This window comes from Hemibagrus wyckioides, linkage group LG01, assembly GCF_019097595.1.
Source record: "Hemibagrus wyckioides isolate EC202008001 linkage group LG01, SWU_Hwy_1.0, whole genome shotgun sequence".
Taxonomy (NCBI): Eukaryota; Metazoa; Chordata; class Actinopteri; order Siluriformes; family Bagridae; genus Hemibagrus; species Hemibagrus wyckioides.
The window spans coordinates 12,715,677-12,726,929 of NC_080710.1; the positions used below are offsets into that span (position 1 = coordinate 12,715,677).

At 40.5% G+C, this 11,253-nt stretch overlaps 1 protein-coding gene across 7 annotated transcripts in view; it reads right to left on the reverse strand.

Annotated features, from left to right (window-relative positions):
* The window catches only part of fhod3b (formin homology 2 domain containing 3b), a 120,561-nt gene extending 113,966 nt beyond the window's left edge, over positions 1-6,595 (reverse strand). For 2 of the 7 annotated variants that reach the window (XM_058387002.1, XM_058386980.1), the window contains exon 1: positions 6,007-6,594. In XM_058387002.1, coding sequence (XP_058242985.1) covers positions 6,007-6,171 — 165 coding nt within the window. In that variant the 5' untranslated portion in view covers positions 6,172-6,594. Of the gene's footprint in view, positions 1-6,006 lie in introns of all 7 variants that reach the window. The other 5 variants (XM_058386987.1, XM_058386994.1, XM_058387011.1 and 2 more) reach the window with 5 other exon arrangements.
* Between the last annotated feature and the right edge of the window lie 4,658 nt (positions 6,596-11,253).

Below are 11,253 nucleotides of genomic sequence, written 5' to 3' on the forward strand. Positions count from 1 at the left end.
CACCCCATCCCTCAGCTCAGTAGTCTCTGTAGATCTGCTTATGTTATAGACTTAAATCTCCAAACTTGGAACCATTTCTACATTTAACACCTAAGTGTTTACTGCAAGATATATAATTTGTAGACAACAGTTTACAATTAACAGTTTCCTACTAACACCAGCTTTTGAGAAGCCTGAACTGATGTGAAATTAAGCAAGGACTATAAAGTTTCTGTTAATAATCTTGACAATGCTAATGTATATGCTGCTCAGTTTATAAGGCCCTTATGTTTGGTCCTTAGACTAAAGTGTTGCACTTCTGTCTCCTGCCAAGACACCCATGCTTGTATTTACAACTTCATGAGTCCAAAAAAAACTGGCTGCTTCCTCATGGCTTGGCAAAGTAATTTAGTAGGGAAAAAACCCAGCCACCTAATCTTTTTTTTTTTTCTTCCTGGAGAATCCAGCTGTGCTCCATCGGTCGCAGACTGACCCAAATATTTTAGTGGTGGAAACCCAACGCAGGTAGTTTAGATTACCAAACAGGCCCAGAATGAACAAGGAAAAGTGATAAGCATCAGTCTGGGAGGCAGTCTTGGAGTTTCACACTGTGCTACAACTGAGGTTTAGCTCTGCTTGATTGGTCAGAACAGCGCCAGAACAGTGGGATCTGTCCGAACAGCAGGGTCAATCAAAAGAAATGCACAAAAGTCTCAAGCAGATGAGTGACAGAGCAGCAAAAAGGCAGGGTCAGTATTTCGTGTGAAGTAACTATACTGCTTTCATTTGTTCAACTCAGGCTTTGCTTACTTTGGATGGTGTTTATCTAAATCTCATTTAAAGATTTTGGAAGATTTGTCTGGTTCAATTTAACCACTTGAACCAATGGTGTATGGTTTAATTTTTACACTGACACCTCACACGTCTGGCGAGAAGCCACAGACGGGCTTGAAAAAGTTCGAAGGAAAGGCTAACATATTAATCTGAAAGCAAACTTTCAGCCATTAACACAACTGAGTCCTGTGGGAATATACAGCTTCCTGGTCAAAGCAACCACTCAGTAGTAGACCAGAGGTAGATGGGACACCCACGTCCTTCCTCTCGCCCATAATCTCTCAGACACAAACGTGACATCTTACACAATAGTACAGACACAGAGATCAGTTGAAAAAGCTGCTCATGTGAGCACCTGAAATCATGGAGGCCATGATGTGTCCCCACCCAGATTGTGACCTGGTAACCTTGTGGCTAGGAGACTGAAGCCGAGGGCTAGACCTGGCCTTTTCCCTCCAACCACAGAGCACAGCCTGAGGCCGGGACACACTAAAAATAAAAAGCTCACTGGGAAACAAGACTACCCTCCAAATCCACATGCTCAATCTCATCCTCAATTTAATCTCTAAGCAGGGCTTTCGCAAACATGAAGGCAAAATAAACCACAGCATGCGTTTGAAACTATACTGTATAATTTCTTCTTTTTTTTCATTCTTTTTTCTTTACTTTTAGGCACTTGTGTACTTTATTCCATATTATGCTAGTAGAAATCTTTTCTGTCAGTCCAGCAGAAAGTCTAGTCATTACACTCTTCTTTGTTAAGGTTCAGCTGTTGCTCTTGTGTTGGATTTGGAACAAACACCTGTAGACACCCAAGCCATGCCTACAAATATAAATATAATCACTATCCTCATGTTTCTCAGCTCCAGAAATATTGAAGCGTGACACTTCATCAAAAGCCGAGCTAAACAGAAGGATATTCTGTCACCACTAATTAGTCCGAAGCAGACATAGTCATCTCGCCGAGCATGTTGACACAAAAAGACAAGCTTGTCTCTTGTCCTCTGGCTATAAAAGGACCCATCCAAACATGAAGTTCACAATTAGCAATCTCATTAAAATGCACAAGTGGTGTAGAAGGGACCACAAGAGCAATCTTGTGTCCCTCAAAGGGACATGCTATGGAGAGGCCTGTGCATGAAGCCCTGAGAGCTGACAATTTTTTTGCAGACAGTGGCGAAAAAGCGCAGAGAAATATGCCACAGAGCTGCAAAACCTCAACTCTACATAACAATGTCTAAGGCTAATCCAGACTGCAGCCACAGACATGAAGGCCTAGCCTATATTTTACAGCATTTAACATAACTTCTCATTACTGCACTCTGTAATTTCGGCGAAATTCATGTGCAGACAGAAAAGGCTTCCTGTAAAAAAAAAAAAAAAAAAAAAACTCTCAGTGAAAGGCTGTATTCAATCAAAGATTCTATGTGTGTGCATGTGCGTTAAATCTCACACGTAGAAAAATATAATACGCTGTGCTGAAAAAGACAATTATTGTTAACCTGATGATAGTAATTATCTTATTATACTAGGTTGGCTAGAGGGGCCGCTTCTGAAGCCGCTTTCCGTTTAACAAGCCAATTAATGTTGCTCCCAGACCTTGTCAGTTCATTAACTGACCAAAACTGTTCCGCAGCCCACATTACATATGGGTGAGTTCACTCTAGCAGCTTATAATTTATGATCCTTCCTTTCACCTCACATTAACATTAGCAGGCAAAGTGCAAGTACTTTATGACAATGTCCATGCACTTCTGTACGCAAATCACCTGCAGTGGGAAGCAGTTATCTTCACACTTTGAATAGAGCCATTCACTTAAGCCATTCTTTTGTTCCACCTTTCCTTTTCACACACCCATAAAGCTTTAACATACAGAGGACCAACACTGTTTGAATGTGTCATCTGAGGAGTGGGCTATTTCATAAAACACCACCTGGGAGAAATCTGACTTTGACCATGATACTAAGAGAGCCTCTCAGTTTACACTGTATTATTTGGTGCATGCTGCTTTGATGCTAAAACACACAGTTCTAGTAGCACATTGGATGTACACCCATAGCAAGGAGAAATAGAAATAAATTTTTAAAAAACTAGCCTAGGGTCATGTACTTTCTAGCATAACGAAAGCCATAATTAAATATTCCGTGTCATGGAAAGCAGTGAAGAGTAAAAATAACTGCAGTGTAGCTATTCCCTCTCCAGAGAAGACAACAAACAAACATGGCAACCGTAGATTGTTTTCAGATCGACAAGTCCAACTGCTTCACTGACAAGCAGATGCTAAACGCTTAGCTATCGTGTGAGCTCATCGCATCGGCCTGCCTGGGCACCGCAGATCTTTTTCCCCTGCACTGCTCTGCTTTGTGTTAGCTGCATGATTCTCTATGCTGAGCGCTGAACTTCAGAGGATTGAGGAGAGAAAATCGGTTCTTTTACCATGTTTGGTTTGGGATGGTGCATTCTGAGCTGTTGCCAGCTTCTCATCTCTAGCAATTAGGAGAAGAAATGTTGAATTAGGAGACTACTGGTTAGCTAAATGAGTCAGATCCTGGTTGTGGTCAGGAAAAACAGAAGAGACTTAAGAAGGCATCATACAGTCTTTGGTTAACAGGATAAAAAATCCTGCATACTTAGTTTGGGTGCAAAAACTTGGGTTTATTTGCCAAGGAGACATTCAAGATTATAGTTCAATACTCATCAAATTAGTAGTCTATAGTTTTCAGATATGCTTTTCTATAGGTTTTAAGTCAATATATAGCATCTACAGCACCACGGGTCTGCCAATGATGCCTTAATTCTTAAGCCCCAAGCCAAACCAAGATGACAGAGGATATGATTGGCTTTGGAAAGCACTCTAAAAGCCTCAACTGAACACGGGGCCCAAGCAGTGCTGAACATTCTCTCTCAGCAGCTCTGGAGGCTGAAGATAAATGAACACAGGTGCTTGGCATGCATATGTAAAATATAAACATATCAGCTATGTGGAGCATGCAAAGTCCCACAATCAAAGTCCTCTATTGATATACTGTACTTAGACTTTCCTCTCAAAGCCATTTGGAAAGTTGTTAACGATGTGTCTGCTTCAGAAACAGAGAGGTAGTTGGTATAAGGACAGAGAATGCATATACTTTTAAGGAATTACATCATAACCAAGACTGGGAGATGCAGTGGTAACAGTAAAGTAAAGTAACAGTTCCCAAGTCTTTGCTATTTTAATACGGTTACATTTACAGAATTTGTCAGAAACTGTTATCCAGAGCAACTTACATTTATCTCATTTATACAACTGAGCAGTTGATGCTTAAGGGCCTTGCTCAAGGGCCCAGTAGTGGCAGAGTGGTGGCCCTAGGATTGGGCCTTCAGACCTTCAACAACCTTCAGATCAATAATCCAGTGCCTTAACCACTGATCTAACACTTTCTGATGCAGACAACCAAAGCATACTGGCCATGCTAGTTGCACCATATCTGTTTTTATCAGAGAATATGTGTCCATCTGGGTTTCCTCTGGGATCCCCAATTTCCTCCAACCGCCCAAAATATGCCAGTGGGAAAATCTGCCAATCTAAATTGCCCTAAATTGTGAATGCATGTGTGTGTGTGTGTATGTGTGTGTATGTGTGTGTGTGTGTGTGTTTGCATAGTCCACTGTATATTCCTGCATCATGGCCATCATTTGATTTTACACTTTATGCAAGGAAAATTAGGATAAGTGGACATGCAATGACATGACATTTAACTTCACAGCTGGATAAATGGTATCTGCATGGTATATGCATGACCATGCAAACTGTCTTACACACATGCCAATAAAAGAAAGCAGAAAAAAAGTTTCATTTGGAGCTTCGCCAATGTCATGAGTGACTTGATATGCTACATTTCTGCTGGAAATATCTCATATTTACATATTGGCCATTTCTCAGGTTGGTACACCAGCAAAGGAATGCAAATCCATTCCACAGCACAGCAACAACTCTGTGTGTGCATCTGTTAGACAGAGATGATATGAAGATTATTCCACTTTGCATTTTGGCCACGCAACTGCATGATAGGAAGTGTTTCATTATGGTGTGTGTTAGACTTGCAGCATGATCTCACTCACAGCAACTTTTTTCTTTCCATTTAGAGGACACTGCAAGAATTTCCCATTCCAGTGTTGTGGTTTTTTAAGAATTTACCAATACTGAATCTCAACGGTAGAGCCATAGTGATGTTGTATAATGTAGTTATGTGTATGTCAATCACCTAGTAAGGTATGCCCGTCTAACAACCTGGATAGCATTAATAGAGTCAATGACAGCTGGAGATTCCTGAGTGTATGGACATCACATACTTCTACCACCCAAGCATGGCCCTCAGCTGCCGAGCATTCCACATGGCCACAACAGCACCACTCCTAAACCCAGCTCACGAAATAATGCTTTGTTTATGTGCTGAAAATGGTCTAGAATGGGGCTGCAGTCGGAGAGTGGTTTGGATAAGAGCAGAGGTATTCTTGTGTGTGCCGAGTCCTTGGGCTATTTTGATTCGTTTATTCCAGGTAGCACAGTAAGGATACCTACAACAATGGAATGCAAAAGATATCTATGAAAGGAGTTTGCCCAAAATCATGTCCCACTGAGCAAAACCTTTAATGGAGTAATTGTTTATTTGATAAGAGCAGGAAAACAACAACTGGCCTGTGGTCATGACTCGAGCATTATGGATGAGAGCTGTACTGGTAATAGTTAATGTGTTAGTGGTATGTGATACTGCTATTTATGTGCATATGAATCATTTAATACAATATATAAATATAAATAAACACTTATAGTGACATTATTGCACAAGGGTGTTTTGATGACTCATGCCATCCAAAAAAAATAAAAAAATAAAAAAATAAATAATCAGACTGAATGATTAATCCTGTCTCATCACTTGTGGATGTTGTGTTAATGTAGCAATGCATATTGTAATAATAACAATATATCTATAAAAATTTAATGTGATATCCAGGATATCTGACACTTTCAGACTGCAGCATCATGTGCTGCCTCTGCAGTATTCTCTCCATCAGCAGTGATTCCTACATATTCTTTCTCTCATCACATCCCCACACCCTTCATTTATTTATTTACTTATTCATTTTTGGAAACTTCTGTTCAGACATCATGTTCAGACTGCCCTCAGAGCAAACAGATGCTCAGTGATTACCTTTTGCGGCGCTTTGAGGAGTCTGTGCACTCCGGCGAGCTGGTTGATGAGCGGTATGTCCTCTCTGAAGGTGAAGAGCAGTGGTCGAGTAGGCTCCGGGAAATTGGTGCTGTTGAACGGATCGGTGTCGTCTAGAAACTGCACCCTGCACACAAACGTAGCCATGGTAGCCTACATCCATGCACGGAGGCTTTAGGAGTAAGTCCGTAAGTAAAGAGCGCCAGGGAGAGGGAGAGGAGGAGGGTGGTGGTGGTGGTGGGGGTGAGAGAAGTCTTCGTCGCAGTGCGCCTTTCCTTTAGAGCGGCTCGCAATAGGAAAGCATGGGTCAGGCGCGCGCGCTGTCACTCCGCGGCGAGCTCCGCGCTCCGTCCCGTCATATGCGCCGCAGGGATGAAACCGCTATAACCATAATAAATAAACATCTAAAATATCGCGATCCTCTGTGCTCCCTTTGGGTCTCCTAAAGTTCAAGGAGTGGTTTAGTGTCCGAGGACATAGCGCTGAGACGAGGTGCAGAGGAGGACACAGACGCAGCGAGTCTGAGGAGGAGAACTGCTGGAGTTTGTGACTCCGTCCGGCTCAGGCCATCCAGCGAGCACAGTCATCGCAGTACAATGAGCTTGGGCGCCCTCTTGTGGCGGTAGACGGTAGCAGTATCCCCCATCTCTCTCTATGAATTCAAACTTCGCATAAAGTTGCAGGTTGCCCAGTGTCCGCGCAGAGGAGGTATTTTCCGCGCATGCGCACTGCATTTCCTACAGTAAAAAACAGTCTCCATAGCAACCCCTTGCAACGCCATCACGAAGCCCACCATGAACAAAAAAAAACCAGAAAGATTGCCGCTTATACATTCGCATACACTCCATTTATGAGTAATGAAGCCTATTTCGTGTACAATATGTAATCCCATGTGCACAAAAAACTATTATTCATCACATCTACATAATAAAACCACGTGTTTTACATGTTCGATTTGATCATTAGTCACTTACTGTTCAAAAGTTGTTACTGTGATCCCTGTAGTTACCAGAGGTTTGCCTCCTGCTGGTTATCTTTAGTAAAAACCAGTCAGAGTGGAAAATAAAATCATTTGCTCCTAATAGTCCAGATGTGATATAACATGTTGTAGAGAACACAGAGGATATTCAGTTACTGCACTGCCTGTAAACAGAAATAAGCTCATTCATAAATATAGACAAGAAACTAATAAAAATACGTTGCTACCAGTGCAATCACTTTCTTCATGGAAATCCATGGATTATTACATTTTTTTTTCTTGTTTTCTCGTGAGTACTACTGAGTTTTTCTGTGTATTCATCATAAAAACATGTTTTAGAGGCAGCAAAAGCACGGCAACACAGCAGCATGGATGATCGAATTTGCTTTTGCTTCGATCAGGGACTCACTCAAACTGAAATAGCTCTGTGATTGACAACTTCTACATAAGTGTCTGACACTTGAGAAGGAGGCACATGCGCAATGATATACGCCAGAAACATTTGCAATGTTAATCAGAAATCAGAATGAAGAAAAGGTGTGATCTCAGTGACTTATGAAAAACATAAAAAATGTTTCAGGAGAGACAATTCTGTGAGTGGAAATGCCTTCTTGTACAGGTAGAGAGAGGTAAGAAGAGAGGTATCCTTCTGCCAGGAAGGATATAGTAAGTCCTATAACCATTCTTTTTAAACATGGTGAGCAGAAAAGCATCTCAGCATATGCACAAAACAACAAGCCTTGAGGTGGATGGGCTACAACAGCAGAAGACCACATCAGGTTTCACTCCTGTCGGCCAAGAACAGGGATCTGAGACTATCATGGGAACAGGGTGAACCAAACTGGACAGCTGAAGTTTAGAAAAAACATCATCTGGTCTTTCTTCAGTCTCCAGACTGGTTTTGGCGAGTCTGTGCCTGTGGTTGCCTCATATTCATATTCTTGGCTGTGAGTAGAAACTGGTTTGATGTGTTGTCATTCTCCTCTGATCACTCTCATTAAAAAGGTGTTTCAGCGTGCAGATCTTCCACTCACCTTTTGTTTTCTGCACCTTTCTGTGTAAACTTTAGAGACTGTTGTGAGTAAAAATCCCAGCCATTAGGCACCTTAATGAAGCTAACAGAGATCATATATTTCCCCTTGTCTGATGTTTGATGTGAAGCTTTTGACCTGTATCTGCATGATTTTATGCATTGTGCTGCTGCCACATGATTGTCTGTTTGGAGAACAGTTTTTCATAACTCTACTCATGTAATAGTGTAAAGAATTAAGTATCTAATGAATTTAATGAATCATATTGCAATGTGTTGCACTTAATTTGCCAGATGTGAAAAATTGTGAAATGTGTGAAACATTAAATCCAATTTCATTAAACCTGCTAGGTCAGAAAAAAACAGCCATGATGCTGCTTTAGTGACAGTTTCAATGACTTTAAAGAATGAATGAATGAATGAATAAAGAAATAAATAAATAAATAAATAAGTGGGGGGTTGTCAATCCTTGAGAAGTTGTGCTGTGGTATGTGACCACAAAATGTGCAAGTGACATATGTAAACAAGTGTGAGTATCTCGATTTAATAACGAACAAGTGGACTAAGCAGTGAAAACTTCCCCCTCCTTCCACCAATGTAATTTAGAGTTTTACTGTTTACCTTGTCTGATTTGAACACACAGCTGCTGTGGGTGGTCCCCCCTCAGAGAGCCCGGGGTCGGCTCCATCACATCAGACAACAACCATCACAGCTGTGTCATGAAAAGTTACACGTTTAACCTTTTCTCTGTGTTGCTCTGACTGCTTAAAGTCTAAAACTCCCAAAAGCAGGAAAAAGTAGCTTTTCATAATACAGACTTTAATACAAATATTGACTTGGATGAGACAGAGTTTGAAGTTTTGGAGTGCAGCCTGAGTAGGAGTTTACAATACCCCCGGTGAAGACCTCACATGAGGATCATTTTATGGCATTACATAATAAGAGGAACACTGAGCATGAAGTAGAAACTAAAAAAAAATATTAAGGGTATTTAGTAGGGTTCTGATCAAAATGTAACCACCTTTGTCCAGAATCTGTGTTAAGTTGATGATGATGTACAAAAAGATATGAGAAGATCATCATACCAGCTTATTTGTGCATGAATTTAATAATATGAATTATGTACACCATTTGTCTGTCCTTTGCAAATCCTTCCATCCAATTTCTCTAGTGATTATCCAGGAGCCTGACGTTTATCCCAGAGACTGGAAACACAAGACAGGATGGGGTGTCATCCCAGCACACACACTCACAGACAATTTGGAGATGCCAGTCAGCTTACCATACATGTCTTTGGAATGGGGAAAGAAATCGGGGACCCGGTGCACAAGGAGAACAAGCAGACAGTATATACACAGGGTGTAGAAGGGACTCAAACCCCCAACCCTGGAGAAATGTGCTACTGTAATTCAATTCAATTCAATTCAATTTATTTTGTATAGCACCTTTTACAATGAACATTGTCTCAAAGCAGCTTTACAAAAGAAGAAAACAGAGAAAGGGGAGGGGAAAATGAAAAATAATAATAAAAATTAACTAGAAATAAGAATAAATTATTAAATTCTATAATTAGACTATTTTATCCTATTTTATCCCTAATGAGCAAGCCTGTGGCAACGGTGGCAAGGAAAAACTCCCTGGGATGGAAGGAAGAAACCTTGAGAGGAACCAGGCTCAGAAGGAAACCCATCCTCATCTGGGTGACACTAAACAGAAAATAATGTTACTGTAGCTGATTAATGTCCTTTCTACAACAGCAATCAATGACCCATGAAGAACTATTCGGTCACTGTAGTTTCTAAGGTCATTATAAACACTAGTTCTTTGCTGTCACAGGCTGACAGATGAAATGGCATATCTGTGATGGTGTGAAAGTCCCCAAGTGGCTCTGTCCATGGCTGTCTCCTGGGCCACACATATCCATCCACAGCATCAGTGGGCACCATCAAGCGGCGAGACTCCAACCAGGGGTAGGGCAGCGGTCGCACTGGAAACTGGCAAACACTGGGAGCTAGGGAGTGGGGTGTATAGCTCGACAGGGAAGTTAGAGAGAAAGAGAAAGATATTAACTACTGTAAGCCATCACGATCCCCAATAAGGCAGCGTGTCTTGATCCTTTTCAGTCATTGCCTATTAAATCAATGCAGCCCTATCATAAGACCCCTAGGCTAGTCACTATTATGATAAAAATATCATTTTGTCTGCACCTCAGTTGACACCAAATATCTAAGTCTACAAGATTACACTGGAATTTCCTCAGAGTATCAACAAGAAGTGGAATCAAGTTTTCACTTTGAAATAAACTGAACCATCTAATGAAAATGCAGTGTCTTAGTGGTTAAGATGTTTGACTACTAATTGGAAGGTTGTGAGTTCGAATCTCAGGTCCACAAGATGCCACTGCTCGGCCCTTGAGCAAGGCCGAGCTATGAGATAAAATGTAAGTTGCTTTGCATAAGGGTGTGTGCCAAATGCTAGAAAAAAATGACCAGCCGAATCTCTCTGCCTAAGTAAGCTCCATTTGCCACCACCAGAGGACACTGTTATAAAACTGCAGAACTACAGGCTTTTAAACTCATCCTTGACTCCAAACACAGTACTCAAAAGGATGCTGGCGAATGTAGTAAAATAAAAACAGACAATTGAACAGAATTCCTACATCACTAGAACAAAAAATTTGAACTGAAGCCTTCATTTCCAAGCGTTCTATATCCAGAATATCTAGATTTAACATTTTGTTTCACCAGTGAGAAGGTTTTAAGATAAGATAAGATAAGATAAGATAAAACTTTATTGATCCCACAGTGGGGAAATTCAATTGTCACAGCAGTTCAACAGACAGCTAACGTGCAGGTTTTTAACCTAAAGATATATAGAAAGATAGAGAGATAGAAATTTAAAAAGACAGATAGTAAAAGAAAAGAAATTATGTAAAATTATGAAAAAATAAATAAATAAATAAAAATATTGCACAATATAAGTAGGATTAAACTAACAGCAATACAAATAGTAAAAGAAAGCAAGATTATAAAAAAAATGATAAAATATAAAAAAATTAAAAAATGTAAAATTATAATTTATAAAATGATAAAATATTGCACATTGGAAAACCACTGTAATGCAATGTTATAAAGTCTGACAGCCACTGGTATGAATGACCTGCGGTAGCGCTCCTTCCTACAATGGGGGTGTAGCAGTCTGTGGCTAAAGGAGCTACACA